Here is a 24,125-nt window from a genome sequence, read left to right on the forward strand (position 1 = left end):
AGGTACATCAAGGCGAAATTTGAACTAGATTTTTGGTTATGTAAACAAGCCGGTGGTGTGTGATGTGTTACAAGGCCATGAAAGGCTTTATCCTTTCGATTTTTTTTGGAATGTAAGTGCATATTTTCTATCTTCTGAAAGTCATTTAGGACTCGGTGACCAATTTCGAGAAAATTAAGGGCGCTTAGCCGTAATTTTTCAGGAGATTCCTCTACCTTCCCTCCCAGTTCTTGGTTTTGGCTGGCTTATGTGTTTCACGAAATCGATTATTTCTGTATTTTCGTGGCTTTTACACATTATATCAACTATATTCGACTAAATATTCAAAAATAAGCAAAAATTCCCTTTATTTCTGCCGTTTTTATAAAGAAATATAAACAATTTTTTCTTTTCTAGGATAGCGTTTTTCCTTAGCCCTAAATTTTAATAATTTGCTGTAAAATATAATATTTTTGCACACAGGAACAAAGATTCTGTTCGCAATTATTAAAATGAAATTATTAAAATGTAACAAGTCGATAATGACTTGTTTTTTGGCAAAATATTTAACAAAAGTTACAAAAACCTAATATTTTTGACGCATAGACAACAGGGTTAACAACGTTTTCTTTGTTATTCTCGCTTATAGGGTTGCCATGGATCCATGTTACATACATTTTTTAATTGCCACAGGACCAACATTTTTTAAGTATTTGGTTTTTTGAATATTGGGTATGGGATTCTAAAATACTGAGGTGTTATTATTGGTGATATTGAAAACCGAATATTTTTGACACTCTTTTCTAGGATAGCGTTTTTCCTTAGCCCTAAATTTTAATAATTTGCTATGAAATATAATATTTTTGCACACAGGAACAACGATTCTGTTCGCAATTATTAAAATGTATACTAATATTGCAGAAAAAGTTCGATAATGATATGTTTTTGGCAAAATATTTAACAAAAGTTACTAAAACCGAATATTTTTGACGCATAGAAAACAGGGTTAACAACGTTTTCTTTGTTATTCTCGCTTATAGGGTTGCCATGGATCCATGTTACATACATTTTTTAATTGCCACAGGACCAACATTTTTTTAAGTATTTGGTTTTTTGGCTATTGGGCATGGGCTTCTAAAATACTGAGGTGTTATTATTGGTGAAATTGAAAACCGAATATTTATGACACTCACTGTACAAGGGTTCCGTTTCGATTATTCTACAAATATGACATAAGCTTTAACAACTAATTTCTCAAGTCTTTTATAAGCTTAAGGCTTATGTTGGTAAGCTTATTATAATATAATTCTCAAGCTTTTTTGGTATGTTGGGTCGATTTTTCATACCAGTAACATTTTGAACTGGCTACCAGTGATATGTCGAGAATAAAAAAAAGAGTTGCCGAGACTATTTTTTAATCCATGTATGTACATTTTTGTTTCTTTTAAGAATGCAAAGATTTATTTCATATTTTCAAAAAGGTTATGAAATAACAAATATGGTCTGTTCCTTTACTTTTAAAAATGGTAACAGTGGCAGAAAATGGTAAAAGTGGTAAACTGCTATCATATAAATTGTATGCTATTAAAAGTAAGGGGACACTTTACAGGTTAAAAATGGTAAGAAATGGTAAACTCAGGCACGTAAAGGAACAGAGCAATAATAAATGTCGGTAGCTGCAATATATTAGTGGTAAATAAAGACATAATTTTGATGTTTTTCATGAAAATATAGGTTGACCAATAATTTCCCCTCTGGGATTATACAATATTGAAAAGACGGCAATACCAGATTCATTATGATTACCTATGTTCCTTTATGTGCAAGAATCTTCGTGTTTTACCACTTTTTACTCGAAAAGCGTTCCTTTACTTCGGACACCATACAATTCATATGGGAGTAGTTTACAATTTGTACTACTTTTGCCGGTTTTACTATTTTCAAAAGTAAAGGAACAGATAATTTATGATTGAAAACAATCTTTTTAAAACGAAATAAAATAAAAATAATAAAAATAATTGTGTTTTAAATCTGTAATATAATGCAATTTTTTGTGCACTGGCAAGTGTAAACACACAAGAAAACTGCATGCCAGTCGAACACTTTTTCGGCATTTTCGAGTATAATACATGTACTCAATTGGCATCAATTTAGTGGCATGTGTAACTGCGTAACAGTTTTAGTTATTAACAGATTTTTGACACATTTTCTAATATCGATTTTACATTTATTAGGAACGTCCACAATAGAACATATTGGTCGATGTTGTCTTGATTCCGACCACAAAACCCCAAAATATTGGGTATAACAGCACTACCTAAAGTACGTCGCGACGTACTAAAATTATTCACCTATCTACCCCAACAACGCTGAGCGTCTGTATTACGCAAATGGCGATTTTTAGGTTAGGCCGAATCATGGGCGCTATGAACTTTATATTATATATTTGAATAATGGTAGACACCCTAAGCATATCCGCATTGCCATATGAAAATCCTATGACTTCCCCCGATGGCGTAATTACAGCTTAAAGTGCGCAAAATATGCAATTTTTACAAGGTCCGTCGTATGTTTTCTATATTTTTTCGTTATATATTCACTGTAATTATTTCAGAAACTGTATCGAACGTACAACATCTCCTTAATATATTAGTGTCGAAAAACCCACAAAAATATTTGTTTGTATCCGGAAATAACGAAATTCTGGGTAAAACTCGTAAAAACCGATTTTGAGCTATATCTCAAGAACAAGAGCTGATGGAGAAAAAACCGTGACCTGATTTGAAAATAACTCGTCGAATTCATTTAGAATCAACAAAAATTTCGGTTGAAACATTCAACTTTTTCAATTTTGTTTAGCAGTGCTATTGATCTAGAGATTTTTTGTTGACAAAATTAAACAACACTCAAATAAGTTCATATTTTATTTCAAAATCATTTTTCTCGTTATTTATTGGTTTACATACAACTCTGCAGACCCCCCACATTTCTCGATTTACAAATCTCTATGGGCTCCATCATACAAACGAACGAACCAACTAACAAACACCAACCATTCTATTTCAGTGCACATCAACAATTTCGCCGGGTCGGTTGTGTTGTGTGTGTATGTTTTGCATTTATTCTTTGTTCTTCGTGTAAATTAATAATTAAATTGGAAAATTATTAATAAAAAGTGCCATTAGAGTGTAAAAGAAGTAGTTCATAAGTTATCCATAGTGCTAACCAGCTAACCAAAGTGCCATGTTCTTTTAATATTTGTGTGCATGATTAATTGTGCTCATTATATTAATTGGTCTCATTCCATTGAAAAAAAGTACAAAGCTAAAGAGCAAAGCAAAGAGTTCCTTTTTAAATCAATGCACAAAAAATTGGATGGTGGGTTCAATAGAAAAGTTAAATTAAATAACTATTTACAAAATAATATTCAACAGGTAAAGTTTTTCTTGTTGATTTGCGAATTTCATCACAATCCACAACAACCTGCTCCAATACAGGACCAGACAAACAACTCCAACCACAACATAAGTATCCATTTAGTTTAGCTGATAGGAGGACAGAGGAGGAAGACGGCAACGTTTACTTTGGTGTGGAGCAGTCATTCAGTCGTGGAAGGCGTAGGATAGCAAGATGATGTTGCAAACAGGGGATGAAGAATACATGATTGCAAATCAAAATGCAACCAACAACGGCAGAAGTTTGTGTGCTCCAAACTATATGTGCCATTATAACCATACAAACTGCCAGCAACAACAAGAAAAAACCACCTTGGAAGAAATAGTTTCCAATTTAATGAGGTATGTATACAACATCTTGCATTTTCAGTTATACATAATTTTAATTATTAAAATGCTGTACCTTTTTATCTTAAATTGTGTTGCCAATTTCAGCTATGAAGATATGCTCTCTTCTCAGCATCATGGCCAGGGTGAAAGCACGCTTCCTCCTGTAGAAACGGTTCTACCTCAATATGATTTTATAGCTTCTGCTGTTTTAAGTCCACCACCTTCAATACCTTCTCCTTCAATTCAAATGAACCCCCAAAATCCATATGTCACAACGAACACAACACAACTTCAAACCCAGCTGCAGACGCAACATCAACCTCTAACCCCACAACATAATAACAACATAATTGTCGGAGGCAACACGAACATAACTTCCACTTCATATCAGCTGTTAAATGTGGATTATAAGTTGTAAGTATGAGTTGTGTTTTGATTTTGTTATTTTATATTTTTTTTAGATTTTTGTTTTGCTATGGTTATTCGTTTGTGCTCGCTCATTCATAAATTTTTGAGATTGCTCTTTGTTGCTTTAACAGAGTTGTTTATTAACAGAGTTGTTTGTGTTAGTAGTTACGAAAATAAACATAATGGAATAAACGTTAACGCTCGCTGTCTTTTGTGGAGCAATTGGGCAACAATCTTGAATTTTATTAGGAAAGGCAGTAAATAGAATCACAAGAAGAGCCTTTAGTAAAACTTGCATAATGATCCTCAAATTTTTGTGAGATGATCGTACCATTTAACTAAAATTTTTGAATTTTTTGAAATTTTGCCTTTTATGGCGAAGATCATTTTTTTAATGATTTTTGTTAATTTTCTCGTTTAGAGTTAAGCTTGATGATCTGAAATTATTTGCAAGTGAAAAAGGAAAGCCAAGGACTCGAACCCACATAGTCACCAAATTACGTTACCTGGTTTCATTGGTGGTAAAGCAAATCTTCGGACGTATCGACTATGCAATGGCTTCTCTGTTCTAGAACTTATCGTTTTTCAAATGCAAATGTGTTTTTGTACATTAATGCGGATACTTGGCCACAGAAATGTATTCTTCATGACAAACGCTTTTTGCGCTGACTTTGAAGTTATGATTTGGCTTTGAACGCTAACACGCCATGACAACATTTTTTGATATGTTTTTCAAGGACGTGGGTTCAAATCCCAGCCGGGCTCAGCCTGTTTTTTATTTTTTGAAATTTTGCCTTTTATGGCGAAGATCATTTTTTTAATGATTTTTGTTAATTTTCTCGTTTAGAGTTAAGCTTGATGATCTGAAATTATTTGCAAGTGAAAAAGGAAAGCCAAGGACTCGAACCCACATAGTCACCAAATTACGTTACCTGGTTTCATTGGTGGTAAAGCAAATCTTCGGACGTATCGACTATGCAATGGCTTCTCTGTTCTAGAACTTATCGTTTTTCAAATGCAAATGTGTTTTTGTACATTAATGCGGATACTTGGCCACAGAAATGTATTCTTCATGACAAACGCTTTTTGCGCTGACTTTGAAGTTATGATTTGGCTTTGAACGCTAACACGCCATGACAACATTTTTTGATATGTTTTTCAAGGACGTGGGTTCAAATCCCAGCCACCAATGAAACCAGGTAACGTAATTTGGTGACTATGTGGGTTCGAGTCCTTGGCTTTCCTTTTTCACTTGCAAATAATTTCAGATCATCAAGCTTAACTCTAAACGAGAAAATTAACAAAAATCATTAAAAAAATGATCTTCGCCATAAAAGGCAAAATTTCAAAAAATAAAAAACAGGCTGAGCCCGGCTGGGATTTGAACCCACGTCCTTGAAAAACATATCAAAAAATGTTGTCATGGCGTGTTAGCGTTCAAAGCCAAATCATAACTTCAAAGTCAGCGCAAAAAGCGTTTGTCATGAAGAATACATTTCTGTGGCCAAGTATCCGCATTAATGTACAAAAACACATTTGCATTTGAAAAACGATAAGTTCTAGAACAGAGAAGCCATTGCATAGTCGATACGTCCGAAGATTTGCTTTACCACCAATGAAACCAGGTAACGTAATTTGGTGACTATGTGGGTTCGAGTCCTTGGCTTTCCTTTTTCACTTGCAAATAATTTCAGATCATCAAGCTTAACTCTAAACGAGAAAATTAACAAAAAAAAATTTTTGAAATTTTGCGGGGAAACCCAAATATTGGAACGATAAGGCCCATATTCGAGATCCAAATCTGTAGATCCTTTCCAGAGATTTTTGTGTGCACAAGCTAAACAGATAGACAGACAAATTGTTTGAAACAGATATCGTCCAAACAACTTGCATTCACTGCCCCCCATAAGACGGTACAAGTTTATCAGGGGCAAGTCCATACTTCCTGAGAAAATAGCATGCTTGGAGCTCAAGATAACTCTCGAACGGATATGTCGATTCGGCTTAAATGTCGTTTAGGGGCACCTCTAGGGTCGGGCTGAAATTTTTACAGTGGATAGCCCTTGGCATCCTGAAAACAACGATATATAATTTTCCGGGGGAAGTCCATACTACCCGAGATATGGGTCTTGACATTTTGGAAATTTCGTACTTCAACACCTTTAGGTTGTTTATGGGCACCTCTCGGATCCGGCTGACAATTATACCATAGGTAGCCCTTGGGACCCTAAACACAACGATATGTAATTTTCTGGGGGAAGTACATACTTCCCGAGATATGAGTCTTGACATTTTACTATTCTAGCGTGGGCAATTTGGGCATCGTTTTAAAGCTTATTGAGAGTACTTTAATGTACGCACCCTATTTTTACACCTGTTTATAGGAGAATGTATTAAATTCCTGGTCAAAGGCTGCTACTTAAGAAACTTTCAATTTAAAAGAAAGTTTTGATCGCGTTGCCCATTTTTGTCCCTGGCCATTTTTGTAGCCGAAGGCCGGCTACTTAAGAACACTATTCATTTAAAAGAAAGGTTTTATCGCGTAGCCCACTTTTGTCTCTGTCCATAGGAGAAATACTTAAATCCCCGGCCGAAGGCCTACTTCTTTAGAACACTTTAAATTTAAAAGAGAATTTTGATCGCGTAGCCCACTTTTGTCCCTGTCTATAGGATCCCCGGACGAAGGCCGCCTACTTAAGAACACTTTCCATTTAAAAGAAGGTTTTGATCGCGTAGCCCACTTTTGTCTCTGTCCATAGGAGAAAGACTTAATCCCCGGCCGAAGGCCTCCTATTTAAGAATACTTTCCATTTAAAAGAAAGTTTTGATCGCGTAGCCCATTTTTGTCCCTGTCCATAGGAGAAAGGCCCTAATCCCAGGCCGAAGGTCGGCTACTTAAGAAGACTATTCATTTAAAAGAAAGCTTTTATAGCGTAGCCCACTTTTGTCCCTGTCCATGGGAGAAAGTCTTAAATCCCCTGCCGAAGGCCTACTTCTTTAGAACACTTTAAATTTAAAAGAGAGTTTTGATCGCGTAGCCCACTTTTGTCCATGTCCATAGGAGAAAGTCTTAAATCCCCGGCCGAAGGCCGCCTACTTATAAACACTTTCCATTTAAAAGAAAGTTTTGATCGCGTAGCCCACTTTTGTCTCTGTCCATAAGAAAAAAGTTTTAAATCCCCGGCCGAAGGCCGCCTCTTTAAGAACACTTTCCATTTAAAAGAAAGTTTTGATCGCGTAGCCCACTTTTGTCCCTGTCCATAGGAGAAAGTCTTAAATCCCCGGCCAAAGGCCGGCTACTAAGAACACTTTCAATGTAAAAGACATTTTTTATTGTCATTATTAATTATTGGCGGCATTGGAAATTACTCTTTGTGAGCTTTAAAACGAGTCCCATATTGCACAGGTTTTTAACATAAAAGTAAAAAAGTCAAGACCCATATCTCGGGAAGTATGGACACAACCTAAGAGTGTTAAGTTATGAAATTTCCCAAATCTATACAGTATTTTTTGCTTACCTGCACAATCAAAAGTTGCACGACTTCTTGTGCAGTAATCTCCAAAATGCAGGAAGCTTAAATTCGCTTATCAACCCAACAAGGCCGATATCTTCAATATTACTTACGTGCATATGATGTGCAGCTATAAGCAAAGTTGAAATAATAAAGTGGGAGACACTTCAAGTTCGGGAGAGAAAACGCTACAATTTTTTACAATTCATTATCTTTTTTTCTGTTGTATTTGTTTTGCACACTTCTTATCAGTACAAAATCAGAGTGGTTAAATTTTATCCTTGTTTTGAGTTCGCAAAAAAATATAATTTTTCTTGTGCAGATATATGTAAATTTGACAACCAAATTGAAGTAAAATCACCAAAATGTTGATGCAGCTATTCCGAAAATGCAGCTATTGAATGTGCACTAAAACATAATATATTTAACGGAATCTATAGAATAGTTGCCTATAAACAGATTTTTGGTCAGGTAACGCCAAAATGCAGCTATGAATAATGCAGGTAACCAGAAATTACTGTATATCGTTGTGTTCAGGGTGTCAAGGGCTATCTACTGTAAAAATTTCAGTCCGATCCGAGAGGTGACCCTAAACGACACTTGTTCCGTCGATTCGATCTAATAGCCCGTTTCCACGGTACGTCGTTCGTTCTCTATTCGTTGTTCCACCTATAACTACGAATAAATTACTTATTTCCCCACACAAAATTCTATGAACGAACGACGATTTTTCTACGTTGTTCGATTAGAAATACTCTCCGAACGACGAATAAGTATGTCCCATCCCTAACATATGAGAGAATTTATCGAAAAAAATAATTATGACATGTCTAAATTCAAAATTGAAAAATTTGTTGAAAATACAAAATTTTTTAGAAAAAAGGAAAAAGATGAATGAAAATTAATGTACTAAACTTTTTATATATGTGCAGAAGGAAGATGGTTTTGTTTCCTTCTTAATTCCACACACATTTCTTGTCCATTAGTTCAAAATCGCGTGAAAAATCAGAAACAAAAAGGAAACAAATAACTGAAAGTCTGTATACACAAAAATTGTTTTGACATGTCTCTCTCTCTTTATTTTTGAAAATAGAAACATATAAAAATATATTGAAAATACAAAATTATTCAGAATTTATAGATATAATGAATGAAATGTGTGTAGTTAAATATAGAAGATACATTTGAAGGAAAGTCTATTGCTTTTCCTATTCATTTAATGTATATTTTATGCGTTTTCGGTTCAAATTTTCGTGAAAACAAGGAAACAAAAATGAAAAAAAAAAATTGTTCATGTTTCTGTTAATTACGAATGGTGTCGTGGAAACGGGTTAATTCGTGTACGTCGTTCGACAGGCGAACAACGTAATTGAAACGCTCGTGTGAACATGACATAAAATGTGGCTTTCATAATATTTTGTCAAAGCTTAGTTTAATTTCGAAGATAATACCCCGTTTATATATAACCGGATTTAACAAACCGACTGGGTTTTAAATGTCAATTCCTTTGCTTATATTTCAAACAAATCCTCATAAAGAAGGTTAACCCTGCAAAAAGCTCTAATATAAACAGCATATAAGCCATATCGGCCCATTTAAAAAATGTCACTTATATGGTATGCATGATATCCCTTGAACGCGGCGACGAATTTGGTCCAAACTTTGGATATTCAAAAATGTTGTCCAAATTTAGTTTAACTTCTAAGATGATCCATATGGGTCCTCTCCTTATGGTAACTACACCACAAAAGTTCAACATTTGTTTCTAAGCGCAGCTTAGGGTCTGTTCGAATATCCTTTGGAAATGTATACCGATGCTGTTCGTTGTGGTCCTGTTTACAGCGATATTATGTATTCCATGGGCAGGTCCTGGCATGCTAGTCCAAAGTTTATACGATGACCCATGGGTGCGATATCTATCGAAAAGATATCACTCCCAAAATAAGACCCACTTTCAATATGAACTATTTCGGTTCATCCCTTCAGGTACCTCCTCCGCAACACTTTTGAGTTTAATCCAAATCCATATTTTTGTCGGCAAATTCATATGTCCAGAAATTGGGAAACCCCTCGTAAATAGGCTGAGGGTATAAGCATGTTCGCCTTACTCACAGTAGGTCTGTAGACGGTGCCAAACCCTTCCCTATAGCAAAATGCAAGTCACATTTTCCTGAAAGAAGACCCTCAAGTGAAAATTGGACAACGGTCCTATCAAGGCACTGGTGGCACTGGTTGATATAAACTGAGATTGTTTAAGTCTTTGAATAATTCATACCCATAATTAGATTCATCTTTAATTAGTACATTTTTGTGATAAAAAGATCAATTATACTTACATGCGATTTTGATTTTGCAATTCCTTTTTTTTTCTATTTCCGAGTATTTTAAATATTTGCTTTCTATAATTTGTTCGCAGAAAACATCAACTTGAATATTTCGAACGCTCTAATCAACTCTGTCAACAATGCCTTAAAATTGCAACACTATACTCTCTTCTTTCTCCCTATTTTCTTTTCACTGTCACTTCTCTTATCATTGTTTTTGACGTGTTTGAAGCTGTTTGTTGTTTGCATTCTTTTCAATTTCCCGAATTTATTTTAATTTTCTACGTAATTATTGTTCGATTTATACCGGACGAAGTTTTGAAAGCGAAACTTAAATATAAAATTATAAAAATGCGCAAAAAGAATAATCGCAATCCTGCCAATAACGCGTAAGTGTATCAACAGTTGGAGGAAGCTGAAAATGGCTTGGCTTCGTGTTTTATAAACATTTCAGTGTCATTTGTTTCGGTAAAATAAAATGTGTTGCGATTCGTGATTCTTCTGGGATGTATACTCATAAAATGAAAGATAAACAATATTTGGAATTGACAAAAGCAATTCCGCAATTCCGATGTTTATACAGTAGAAGTAACAAGTGTCATTTACCTAGCATTTCTCAGAAGTATACTTTGGGAACAAGTTGAGTTTACGCACTACGCGAACAAAATATTTTTAAATTGTAAATTTTTCACTAAGTAGCCGGCCTTCAACAAGGGAATTTTCGCAACTTCAGAGGCCCATATTTTGGGAAGTATGAACTTCCGAAACAAATATTGGAACTTTTTTCCTTTAGCTACCCCTATCGATTTTTTTAATACGTTCTTCTATTGGCAGGTAACAACCTCGGGCACGAGAACAAAATATATTTTAAATTGAAAAATTGTCTCTGACTAACCTGCCTCAGTCTGTGTATTTTGGGCGTTTGAACCGACAAAAATGTTGATTAGGATTAAATATCAAAAGTTTTGCGGAGGAGATACTAAGTAGAATGGATCTCCAGCCACTGCATATGGCCCCATAGTGGTTTTTACACCCTTCGGGCTGTTTGCTCAAGATGTATGGACTTGCCCCTGAAAAAACTTTTACCATCGTAATTGAGGCAGCGAATGCAAGTTGCTTCAACAAAAATCAAAGTGATTCCATATCAGGTCTTAAAGTGAACTTATCCGAAATTTTGTGTGCGAGGTACCGGATGGATTGGACAAATATTGTCCATATTTGAACCTGATCTATATCTGGTAGATATATTAGGATGTGTAAAGTATGGAATAATTCGGCCAATACCTTCAAGAGTTACCGTGCGAACAATTTTTCCGAATATTTTTGAACTTTTGTGGGGGAGGTACCTGAAGGAGTGGACCGATGTGGCTTATCTTCGAACTTAAACTATGTTTGGACAAAATATTACTAATTTTGAATCGAATCGGCAGATCCGTTCGAGAGTTATCTTGCGCTCCAACCAGCTCACAAAGTGTAATAGGGGTTTTTTGCAACTTTCAGGCTATTTTCTCAGCAAGTATGGACTTGCCCCTGATGAAACTTCTACCATCGTATGGGGGGCAGTGAATACAAGTTGCTAAAACAAAAATCAAAGCGATTCGAGAGGTGGCCCTAAACTGAACTTTTCCGAAATTTTGTGTGGGAGGTACCCGAAGGAGTGGACCGATTCAGTCCATATTGAAACCTTATCTAAGTCTGGTACACATTTCACGATGGGCAAAGTATGGACCAAATCGGTTACTCCCTTCAAGAGTTATCGTGTGCACAAATTTTCCGAATATTTTCTAACTTTTGTGGGGGAAGTACCGGAAGGAGTGGGGGAGGTACCGATATAGCCCATCTTCGAACTTAAACTAAGTTTGGACAAAATATTACGAAAGCCAAATTTTGAACCGAATCGGTTCATCCGTTCGAGAGTTATCGTGCGCTCCAGCCAGCCAGACAGGCAGACAGATGGACGGACATTGCTCAATCGACTCCAAATTGTCTGAAACACATTTCGTCCAAACATATTTGGGGTCTAAAACCATTATTTCGATGAGGCACATTTTGCCCGTATGAAAGTGTATATACCCTCGTTAGCATAAATGCTGAGGGTATAAAAACACTCCATGTGGTAAGCCGTGCGTCATCTCATCTTATGCCTTTGATGCATTCCTCATCTAATCTACATCAGTATAGCATTGTATCTCCGTAAACATCAGTAAAAGTTTTTATCCTATCAGGTTGTGTCAGAGAGTCCGATCCGACACATTGTGATCATCCTTTTTGAAGGCCAAAAAAGAAATACAAATTTACGAGTGCATTTGAGACTCTTGATAATATTGTTGATGCTAACCGGTTAGAGTAAAAAGTGAGGTTTCTTGTCTGTGATTCATATCTAACGGACTCATCTACTTTCTCGTTTCCCATAATGTAGCAGTGTCCTGGTACCGAATTTTATCGGAAAGCATCACGTTTAAAAACTATAGTTATTAGAATAGAGTTCAATATTGAGGCTTACGATTGATTTGTAGCGTAGTGAGCCACCAGACAAGACACTCGTAGGATAGGAGGGACCGTGCATAATTGATGGTTGCAGAGCATAATCGACAGACTCTGTCCCAAGACCTACCCAATCGAATTCTTACGTGAGTGGAGTGCAATTTTCCCTCTCCCCGTTCTCTCCGTAACGTTTCCTTTCCTTCTTTTCTTAAATTGCAGCTTCCAAAAAAGGTGTGGCTCAGTTCGGATAGCACCTAATCGTCGAATACCAGTTCTGTTTTCACTGGATTAACTCCAAGGCCATTTGATTGAAACCCTGTTCACCCTCTTGAGAGGATTTTATCAGTAATCTGCAACACTACATTATCCGAATATGCGACTCTCATTCTCATCGAAATGTTGGTTTTAGACCACAAGTATGTTTGCCCGAAATTCGTCACACCGTCGTTCTAGCTGGAGCGCACGATTCGTTCCAAAATTTGGCCTTCGGAATATTTTGTCCTAACTTATATCGCTTCCGAAGATGGACCAACCGTATCTATCCGTTCCTTTGGGAACCTCTCCACACAAATTCATAGTTTTTCGCTAAAATGTTGCGCACCATAATTCTCGAAGGCAGTAGCCGTTTTGGTCCATACTTTGCACATCGTAATATATCAGGTTAGGGTACCTCTAACACAAAATTTTCAAAAAATATCGACTCAGCCATTATACTAACGAGGGTATACACAAATGCGACTCATGGAAATAATGGTTTTAGAATCTATATATTTTTGGACAAAATCAGCTTCAGGCAATTGGAGGTCGATTTAGCCCTGTCCGTCCGTCTTTCGGTCTGAGCGCACAGTAATTTCGAAACGGAATATCCCATCGTTCCACTCTTTGGGGTACCCCCCAAAGAGATAGAATGGGTGCAATGTAACTCTCGAAGGGTAATCGATTTGATAAAACTTTGCACATCGCATTTTTTTCAGTTCAAGATGTATCATGATCTGTATCGGTCCACTCTTTAGGTACCCCCACAAAATTTCCTGTTACGACGGTACAATTTTTTTAGGACGAGTCCATATTACCTGAAATAATGGACCAATTGAAATAAAACGACTGATGAGCACGATACCTTACGAAATAAGTACCCGATTTGACCGAAACTTTGCACATTGTAAAATTTCGTCAAAATGCCCTCTCTCACAAAATGTCAACATTCCGCTTAAGTGCAGTTTAGGGGCTATTTAAAGGTAGTTTTGAAGGTTTTACCGAAGGTACTAATAGTGATCCTATTTTCAGCGACATTATATATTTCGTGGGCAACTCCATGCTTCCTGACGTAATTGTCCAATAGCTCTAAATCCTATGTAGAACTTCCCCAATCGATAATTTCAGTCAAGTTAGTTAAGCCAAGTGGAAAAGTGGAAGAAAAAGAAATTGTTTAAGTTGTGGAAATCTCTCCTTATTTCACTCTGCTGGGTTTGACTTCACTTTCCTAAACTTTATAAATTACAATAGCGGTATTCACTCATGTAAAGTGGCATTGTAGATCTTGTACATCTTGTTAATATTGTAGATCTACAAGTGTTTACAATACCACAACAACAAAATACATGAAAGTTTAATCTACCAGAGGGTTGTTAATTTACTCGACACAAAAGTGTTTTTTGGTAGAAAAATTGAAAAAAAATAAAAAGAATTAAAGAATGGAGTCCAAGAAAAAACAATTTTTTATTAAAAAAAGTGTAATAAAACTGAAACTAAAAAATAGAATTACAACGACGTTAAGATGCTTTGATTTGTTTATGACATTCACAAAAAAGACATTCACTCTTCGTTGTAAAAAACCCTGGTACATGTAGTACATTAACAAGGGTTGTAAATCTACCACAATGAGTGAATACCGCTAATGTTTCAAACTGGCCAGTAGATTGGTGGTAAACACAAATGCTGATTGTAAATGTTGTAAATGCACAAAAAAGTTTAAAATTACACACCTTCTATAATATACATTAAAAATTCCTTATATTAATTCATTTAAATGTCTATTTTTCAGAACAAATAATTCATTTAACAATTCGGGTGTAAATGTTGATACTGTGCAAGATATAAGTCACACATCTTGTGATGACGCACCAGAAGTTTATATTTCCGATGCTTCAACAGTGGACAATGACGAAAATGAAAATTTGTGAGTTCACCCCACAAAATAAATGTACATACATAATTGCTATAATTGTTTTTATTGTTATTGTTGCAGAACTGATGAGCCATTTACATATTTGCAAAATTTAAATGTAAGTTTTAAAATGTGATTTTATTCATACTTATAATTAATTTGTTTCTTATTTTACAGTCGGGAAATTTAATGAAATTCAGTCAGGTGAGTTATATACACGTGTATAATAGGATTTTTATCTTATAAATTACACAATTTAATGGACAAAGTTAATCTTATTAGATTTTATTATACAATATTTTATTTTTCTGGAATGGTTTCCTTAATCGCTATATTTGTATTATTACTGTAATTCAACAAATTTTGTTCATGTCGTTGAAAGACACAAACATAACCCAACAATGCCACTAAAAAGATTATAACAACAAAAACCGTCGAACCAATGGTAAAGATTTTGCATTTTTCCTTCGATGGACGTCTCTTCCAAGCAGTTTGTGGTGAATTTAGAGGTTGTAATTCAAATTCCATGATATTGCTGACTTTCGTTATTTTTTAGAGAAAACTATTACAATTATTTCAATGAAAATCTCAATGTCAAATCACTTTGTATTAGAATCAACAGGAAACTTGTCACAGCTGATAAAACCTTTAAAAACATAGAAGAACATTGTAATTAATATACAATGTATCTATTACTGTATGTAGTATATACAGTGCTGGACATATCAATGGAAACTTTTTTCCGAAAACTAAATATAATAATTTTTGACTAAATTAGTTTATTTCTTAGCTAGATATACCTTCATATGTTTGCATAAAACTAAATATGCATATATATTTCACTAAGGAATAAATGTACTTAGTCAAAAATTATTATATTTAGTTTTCTGAAAAAAGTTTCCATTGATATGTCCAGCACTGTATATTATACTTACATCATGTAGGAGGCCAACATTAATCTCTAGCATTCCCATTGGTTGAATTTTAAAATTTTCTACGAAAATTTGCAGAGAGAATCTCTCAACTGATTGACGAAAACGTATATCACAATTATTCAATTGTATCCGCTTTAGTATTATTGATGTTTCACGAACCTAAAATGAAGAAAAAATGATTAACGTTTGGTTTGTAATAATAATAATTTTAAAAATGAGATGTATTGGTTAACCGCAAAAATTTGCATAGATATGTGATAAGCAGCGTAGAATACAATAGAGAATATTAATTTATTTCTATGTGCTCGTCGTTAAAAAATAACGTGACGTCTTAAGATGAAGACTATATCAACTTTAACAACAAGGCGTTTCTATTGAGGTGATAGCTACACAAAATTGTTTGTGCAAGATCTCCATCGAAGTAAATTGTTTAGTATTTCTCTAAATGCGTTCTTTTATTAGTTAAAAGAATAATGGCGAACTGGTAGCTTATAGGGTAAAGGAGACAAACTTCAAATCGCAAAAAAGTATTGTCTGGCGTATTTTGCTGACTAAACTCAATGGTCAACAACGTAGCTCAGTCCTTCATATATTAAGAGCACCACTTGGACGCGTTTTTGGGACTATTAGCGTTGTAACAGCGCGAGAAGACAAAATTTCAATTAAAATAATATTTTTCATAGCACAAGACTGATGCTAAGAGCATCAACTGCTTGGGAAAACTTTTCACTTTCAAATATTTTACAATAAAAAACAATTATGCCATTCAAAATTTTTTTAATAGTTTTTTTCATTTTTTAAGAATCATGAAGACCCACAAGTCCTATTGGCTCCAAACATTAATCCGGTTCTACTTTTGCCTGCTGGCCTCAACATTTTAACATCGTAATATTTCTTTTAAATTTAGATCAAATTCGGTGATGGACTGCATCAACTCATTTCTTCGGGTACCTCCCTCACAAAAGTTCAAAAAATGTTGATAAATTGCAGTTTAAGGTAGTCCTTGTGTTCCTGGCTATAGCGATATATTTTTTCGTGGCAAGTCCATACTTCCAAAAGCAGGCAAAATCTTTCGGTCACCATATAAAATAAAAATTGAAATTGAAAATAACTGATAAACCGATAACCCTAGAACTTATCACCCGATTGGATCCAAACATCGTATTTTTTACCTTTCATCGAAGACACCCTATATCGGTCAATTCCTTCAGGTACCTCCCCAATTGGCTGTAACGCACTAAAACAATGACTGATGTTGGCCCAAATTTTCCACATCGAGCCAAATATATTCTCTCAGAGTTACATCAATGTTGGGTATCTCACAAAAGTTCTAAATGTTCGCTTAAGGGTTGTTCATGGATAGTTTTAAAATGTTTATCTAAGACCACTACGCCTGGTCCTGGACGTTGTGGCGACTGACCTTGGTCCGAATTTTTCATATCGTAATATTTATCTCATACGTAGACACGTTCGAAGATGGACTGTATCGTCGCCTTGCCTCGAACTTGTAGCTGTTGTGGAAGTTACTACTTTTGACTCGGCCCTGCTTCTACCTCCAAGTTTGGAAATGACGTCACTTTAATAGGATTTGTCCATAATGAAATGTGAGTTTGGTTGTTGTTGTAGAAACACAAATATGTTCGTTCGTATATTTTATACAGTCATCTGGTTCCGGTTCCTCTGGGTCCACATGCAAAAATTTTACAGCCTGCTATTCTGTTTAAAGCAGGCGACAAATGAGTGGGGTTAGGTGGACAGCTAAACAAATGCAATGTGCCGTGTTGTCCCAATTCACATGAAGGGCATGTGGTGGGTATTGTGCCATCAATTTGGCGCAACATGAATTGAGGCGGCAGCATCGTCTGGGTATTAAATGGGCTAAAACCACTTGTGTATGCCTTGGCAGCTGGTGTTCTTCTGCAGCGGTGGATAGGCTCAATATGAATTCAAGCGGCTGCATCGTCCCAATCTTAATCGGGATAAAATCACTCGTGTTTGCCTTGGCAGCTGGTGTTCTCCTGCTGCGATGGATGGGGAATGGTTTCTGAGTACGACATTCAGAGTATACCTTTGTACTGCCTGCGCTATAGCATCAATATGAATGCTATTCAAGCCCGTCTGATAGTCTCGTTGATCTAGAGTTTCTCGCTTGCACCTTACACCTTTGGACCCCTCTCTCTCTCTCTCTGCAAATCATGAAGATCTGTCCTAACGTGCATGGGTGGCGGAAGCCTGTCCTCTAGGTATTGGCAGGGATGCCCACGGCGATAAAATCCAAGCATGTACTGCATCGACATCTTGTGTTTATTTACCGGTAAAATCTTTGTCTCCTCAAGAAAATGGACCACTGTTGTCATGAGGAGACACCCTGGCGCAGTCCTCTGGTTGACATTCTGACAGGTTTGAATATTCTTCCACTGCGTAGTGCTAACACTTGCATACCACACCGGAGCCGCAAAGCTTACAACAGACCGTCCTATTGCTTTATAAGAGGTCAACATGGTTTCTTTGTCGGCACCCCAAATGTTCTGATCTTGTCAAAAATAGCTGTGGCTTGAGCGGAAGACTTAAACATGCTGTTGAATGTTACACCCAATGTCTTGGGAGTTAGTGGTCGGAATAAAGACTCGATTGACTAATGAGTTCTGGGGGAGATTCATTTCAGCAGTCCATGTGGCGAACAGCGTGGCAGTGGATTTAGTGGCGAATATTTTCATATTTCTCAGATGGAAGAACTGCAGTAAGTCAGGTATGTAGACATTTAGCCTATCAGATATGTCATTGACGACAGGACCCGACGCCAATATCGTACAATCATCGCATACATTACGATCTCCATGTCGTCTGGTGGGTGTAAAATTTCAGAAAGGTAGAGGTTAAACAGTTCAGGAGATATCATCCGGCCTTGGGCAACTGGGGAATTATGTGTTTGTGGGAGTAGTTAGGTGAGTTGGTTTGGTTGGGCATTTGAACAGGATCATGCGGAGCTTTATTGCATAATGGGCAGATATTTTGTGCTACGTCATCAATTCTGGCCCACTAGCAATTGAAGCGGCTGCATTTAACGGGCGTTTTTGTGGTTTCAACTTTTGTTGTTGTTCTTGAAGCAGCATAGAAACCTACGCAGAAACATAAGTTTGATGCTGGGTGGCAGCTGCTGCTCAAAACACTACGGTTTCGGGTCAATCCGATAATGGAGAACCCGCTGCCGTGGACTGTTATTCATGGGTGATTTCCGAGGACTATATTCATACGATTCGCCCTTATAGCCTTCGCGTCTGTATTAGTATGAATACTAATCAAGCCAGCTTGTTATGCCTGCTGATCGAGAGGTTTTCCTTTGGATCATTGGACCTCTCTCCCTGACTAGATCATGCAGATTTTTCCTAACATGCCTGGGCGGGACTACCAATCCACAACATGGTGATTCGTATAGTTTTCTCTGTAGCACACAAGCGGATACTGCATCGACAACATCTTGTTGTTGCGACCCAACGGCAAGACGCGATGGATTTACCCGAGTAAACATTCCCTCGGCCAAGAGCATTCATCCCTTAATTTGGGTGCTTTCTTCACACAATTTTAAAAAGTTTGCACTTAAATCTGGTTCAAAGTCACTCTTCGAATCGTTTTGAAATTTTAATAGCTCATAGTCCTTGTGATCTTTCTTTTTCTTAGGAAATCCATATCAGTCTAATCAAAATGTTTGCACTTATGTGCAGTTTTATGCCGCGGGTAATCTCATATTGGGTTCTTGTTATAGCTAAGGGATTGAGGATTTTATTTGTGTGAATTGTTTCGGTTGAATGTGCCTAAAAATGTGGATCCGCTTGTAGTTCGTGTGGTCCACAAACTTCTCTTGTTACCCATTAAAATGCTGCTTCTAATACATTGTCCTCGTATTGGTTTTGTGTATTTTCATAGTCGTGGCTGATGGTTTCTTCATATATATATATCGTCAAAAAAAGACTGGTGGCTCCGGCGTTTGGCTACTAATTTTAGGGTTTATACGCAAAAATAGAAAAATTCTTTGAAGGGAAAAGGCTTTTCTAAGACATTATCCGGACAAGTCGTGCTATTTGTCATTAGCTGGGCAACTTGAGAGAACTAAGCTTTTGTTATCTGCTTAGTTTGCAGCTTTTCAACTTCTAGTTTCGGTCCTGTCAAGTGGGAATCTAGACTGTTGCAAAGAAATGGTAGACATCACTATTCGCTTTTTGGATCGATAGGTTTGATAGAATACCTTACAAATATCAAAATATGGTCAATCTGGTTTCTGTCGACAGGTTTCCGTATGTCGATATGTTTCAATAAGGTACAATTCACTACCACATTTTTGCTACCGTAAAGCCTTATCAGCTTCATGTCGTTATCGGGCGTTACCTCAATTAAATAAATATTGCTCTTCGGATTGTTGAGGTAAGAACACTGATGTCCGGAATCGAGAACCTACAAGTGCCACAAATACTTAAGTCATACATTTCAAAAGTGTTTTAAAATGATTGTTGCTATAAATTAAACGTCACATTTCGCGCAGCAATACAGTATACAGTATTGAGATCGAGAATTAAATTAAATAGAATAAATAAACAGAATGAATATTTTAGTTTTCTTCTTTCAGCCCATGAACTGAGTCGTTTTTTAAACATTCCTTTATGCCAACGTTGTATTCTATATTACCTTCTCCTCCACTTCGTTACAGAAACTTACCGCTCCCAAGCAATCATCAGCCAAACTTCCATATAGACCAACATCCGCCGCGGCCACAGCTAGAAATACACCATTTGTTAATGCGTCAAATAGATCATAGCTATCTTTGTTGATAATGGTATCAGATAGGGCGGTATACTGTTGAAAAAATCCCCCAGTAATGGCAAAGAGATTAGACAACAATGCTGCCAATATTGCCAACGAATTGATATCAACATATTTCAATGTATTTCTACAAATTTGTGTATATTTTTCCGACAGCTCATCCAATTTATCTGCTAAATCACAAAATGTTTGCATACGTTGAAATTGTTTATGCAAAATCATCTGCTTTACATCCTGATAAAAGTTGGCTTTCTTCTCAACTTGCTGCAAGCGAATATTTAAAGCATTCATTGTATGATGACATATAACCATGGAACTAAAAACACAATTTGGCAAGAAATTGGAAACGACGACAGGATATAGTGTGGATAATGTTTGAAAAAGACTTTTATCCGGTTCATAGTGTGCTTGACGAACTATTAGACCCATTTCGATAATTATAGGAAACATTATTGTTTTGACGAGAATTACACGAACTGATGATTTTACAACTCCACTTTTTAGCTCGAAATAATTTAATACCTCAAAAAACGGTACACTGCTAAGAAACTGCTGCAACTCTTGGGCTTTTGCCAATTGACTGATATAGCTTAATACAACTCCTACAATACTTATGTAGTAGTATAAAGTTTCGGCATTTGCTAGATTAATTTTTCCATCATCAAAGGCCACATAAAGATGTCCCACAGACATTACAGTCACAACACTGGTCACCAACATACTCCAAACAAACAGCAAGGAATTAATGTAAAAACGTTTTTCGCGACGAGCATAAAAGCAGCTAAGCAAACCAAAAATATAGGCTATAGAAAAGAGTAATGCCAGGACTATCTTGAATTTTCTGTAATCCATTGTACTCTCCTGGGGACAATCTTTCGAATACTGAAGACTTAAAAAGGCTTGTGCAACATAAGTTTGAATTTTCAAAATTTTGTTCCTTATAACTTGTGTTTAATTGTTATTTAATTGGTGTGATTTGACAAATGTTATCATTCAATTATTTGTATACAATTACGATGTTTATCTGCAAACTGCTGGACAATTAATTGAAATATAGGCTTAAATAATTGGTAATTTTTATACCCTCAGCCTTTAGGCTAGAGAGGGTATATACACTTTGATACGATGTAAAAATGTGCCTCATCGAAATAACGTTTCGACGAAATTCGTTTCAGTCAATTTGGAGTCGATTTAGCCATGTCCGTCCGTCTGTCTGTCTGGCTGGTGCGCACGATAACTCTCGAACGGATTCGAACCAAATTTTGGGTATCGTAATATTTTGTCCAAACTTAGTTTAAGTTCGAAGATGGGCCATATCGGTCCACTCCTTCGTGTACCTTCCCCATAAAAGTTCAACGTTTTTTTTCTGTAAAATGGTGTGAACGATGACTCTCGCAGGGAGCAATTGATTTGGTCCAAACTTTGCACATCGTATTATTCCTTCCAGATATATATCGGACTCAAATATGGACTATATCGGTCCACTCCTTTGGGTATCTCCCACACAAAATTCGGATAAAGTGAAGCATTTTGAAGGCTTTAGGTACATTATCTCAACGAAATGTCTGATATTTGGTATTTAGTCTTCTTTGAAGCAACAAAACTATTCCCCAGAAGTTTGTCAGTATAGGTCCAAGTGTTGACATAGCCCCCATAGAAGGGTACCTCCCGGTTGTCGGTATTTTCTAAGTTTTAGACACATTATCCTACAGAAATGGGTACAATTCGGTACAATTGTCTTCGTTGGGAATATACAACCTTCTTCTAGAGATATACCACCCTACAGAAAGTAAATTATCCTACCGAGATAACTGAAATTTGGTATTTATTATTCGCTATGGTTTTATACTCATGCCTACAGATAATTGTGTGTATAGATTCACGTTTCAATACAGCGCCCGTAAAAGAGGTATTGCGGGTTCTCAGGTTGGGAGGTACTGCGAAGGAAGTCTACTGTAGTGACTATAACTTGGTATTTTGAATTCTTAATAGGTAGAAGCTCCACCAACGAAAGGATTAAAATAGGTTCATATTTAGGTATATTCCCTACAAAAATTTTGAATCTTTTGGGGTATTTATACCCTATACCACAATGTGGAAAAGGGTATTATAAGTTTGTTTTGGTAAAAATTCATGTAACACCGCGAAATATTCTTCGGAGGCCCCCAATGTGGTATACCAATCTTCATATCTCGACGAGATAAAGCGATTTTGAGATGTGTGTCTGTCCGTCCGTCTGTCCATTATAAATTGTAAACACGCTCCAGGCCGCAATTATGGACCGATCGTCACGAAATTTTGTGTGGAGGTCGGGTTTAGATCAGAATAGATCCCTATTCTTATTGGTGATGATCGTGAAATATTTAGCGGGTGAAATGGACCAAAAACATAACATTTATTCAATATTCTAGCGGCTCTGTAGGTCTCAATAATAGTCCGATCAACGCGTAATTTTAAATAAGGTAAGAGTATATCACAAAGGAGAAGCTTGCAATTTGAGATGGCGATCGGATAATATTTAGAGGGTTAAATGGACCAAAACTTTTGTGTGAAAATTGTGAAAATTTTTTATATACAGCTTATATCTTAATTCCTGGAAGTGTCATTCCAGACAAGTGAGATATACTTGAAAGTGGAACGATTGACCTTTCAAATGATGCCAATTATGTTGGTGTGCATGATCAGATAACAGAGTTACAGCCTAATATATTCCGTTATTTGTTTGTAGTGTAATAATAAACTCGCTAGAAGTCGCAATTATACATCAATAGTAGGGTGGGGCGATTTGTGTTGAAGGAAAAAAACCTTAATGAGCCCTTCGCGTTTCTGATTCCTGGGATTGAACTGAGCAAAAAAGTCCACTGGACCATATATCTACCGTGAAAATCGAGCCTCCCGATTTTGACTTTAAGTTTTTTATTGACATTTTTTGGATATTTTGGCATATAACAGCCAAACCATTGAGATTTTCGATCCAACACAAAGACAAACATTGTAGCCAAGACAGTAATTGAAAACTCTCTAATACATCGCAAAAGCATTGGAACTCTCCTTCAGGCAGTTTTGGCCGTAAGAATGTGCAAACTTTTCGGAAAATGTCGATAAATGACATTGTGCTACAAAATTTTACCCGAAAAATATTCAAGTGTTCTGATGCAAAATTATATCGTGTTGGGATCCATGGACAACGACAATGCCTTTATTTCGTTTGGGTCACTTCGTTTTATTTTTTTATAACGGTAAAAGTAGTGAAAATCTGGGTTTCTTACATTTTCAAATTTAAACGGGCATATCTTATTTTTTCCACAACGGATTTCTTTTGATCCTTCTTCCTTTTAAAGGGGTGAATAATGTCTTTTGAATAAGCTATTATTGTTTTAAATCGGTTAACAAATGGCTAAGTTATAGTGGTTTATGCCTGAAAACCCCCACAAAAAACCTATAAAGGAATTTCTCATAATTTTCAAAATAAATATTGAACAAAACAAAAAATCATTATATTTTTGAAAATTATGAGAAATTCCTTTATAGGTTTTTTGTGGGGGTTTTCAGGCATAAACCACTATAACTTAGCCATTTGTTAACCGATTTAAAACAATAATAGCTTATTCAAAAGACATTATTCACCCCTTTAAAAGGAAGAAGGATCAAAAGAAATCCGTTGTGGAAAAAATAAGATATGCCCGTTTAAATTTGAAAATGTAAGAAACCCAGAT

At 36.1% G+C, this 24,125-nt stretch overlaps 2 protein-coding genes across 5 annotated transcripts in view; one reads left to right on the forward strand and one right to left on the reverse strand.

The window, feature by feature from the left end:
- Nucleotides 1-3,043: 3,043 nt before the first annotated feature.
- p53 overlaps nucleotides 3,044-24,125 on the forward strand; it is a 50,454-nt gene continuing 29,372 nt past the window's right edge. Inside the window, exons 1-6 of one of the 3 annotated variants that reach the window (XM_073962215.1) lie at nucleotides 3,044-3,413; nucleotides 3,477-3,776; nucleotides 3,870-4,178; nucleotides 14,537-14,671; nucleotides 14,741-14,777; nucleotides 14,837-14,863. In XM_073962215.1, coding sequence (XP_073818316.1) covers nucleotides 3,610-3,776; nucleotides 3,870-4,178; nucleotides 14,537-14,671; nucleotides 14,741-14,777; nucleotides 14,837-14,863 — 675 coding nt within the window. In that variant the 5' untranslated portion in view covers nucleotides 3,044-3,413; nucleotides 3,477-3,609. Of the gene's footprint in view, nucleotides 3,777-3,869; nucleotides 4,179-10,205; nucleotides 10,398-14,536; nucleotides 14,672-14,740; nucleotides 14,778-14,836; nucleotides 14,864-24,125 lie in introns of those variants that run through there. The other 2 variants (XM_073962214.1, XM_073962216.1) reach the window with 2 other exon arrangements.
- The window catches only part of Gr94a (Gustatory receptor 94a), a 45,080-nt gene continuing 36,040 nt past the window's right edge, over nucleotides 15,086-24,125 (reverse strand). Inside the window, exons 1-3 of one of the 2 annotated variants that reach the window (XM_073962220.1) lie at nucleotides 20,305-21,106; nucleotides 15,595-15,753; nucleotides 15,086-15,305 (exon numbers count right to left, since the gene is read on the reverse strand). In XM_073962220.1, the coding sequence (XP_073818321.1) occupies nucleotides 15,231-15,305; nucleotides 15,595-15,753; nucleotides 20,305-21,102 (1,032 nt within the window). In that variant the 5' untranslated portion in view covers nucleotides 21,103-21,106 and the 3' untranslated portion in view covers nucleotides 15,086-15,230. Of the gene's footprint in view, nucleotides 15,306-15,594; nucleotides 15,754-20,304; nucleotides 21,107-24,125 lie in introns of those variants that run through there. The other variant, XR_012409232.1, reaches the window with a different exon arrangement.

The sequence above is a fragment of the Musca autumnalis genome, unplaced genomic scaffold (genome assembly GCF_047663935.1).
Source record: "Musca autumnalis isolate F117 unplaced genomic scaffold, ASM4766393v1 scaffold_1, whole genome shotgun sequence".
Lineage (NCBI taxonomy): Eukaryota > Metazoa > Arthropoda > Insecta > Diptera > Muscidae > Musca > Musca autumnalis.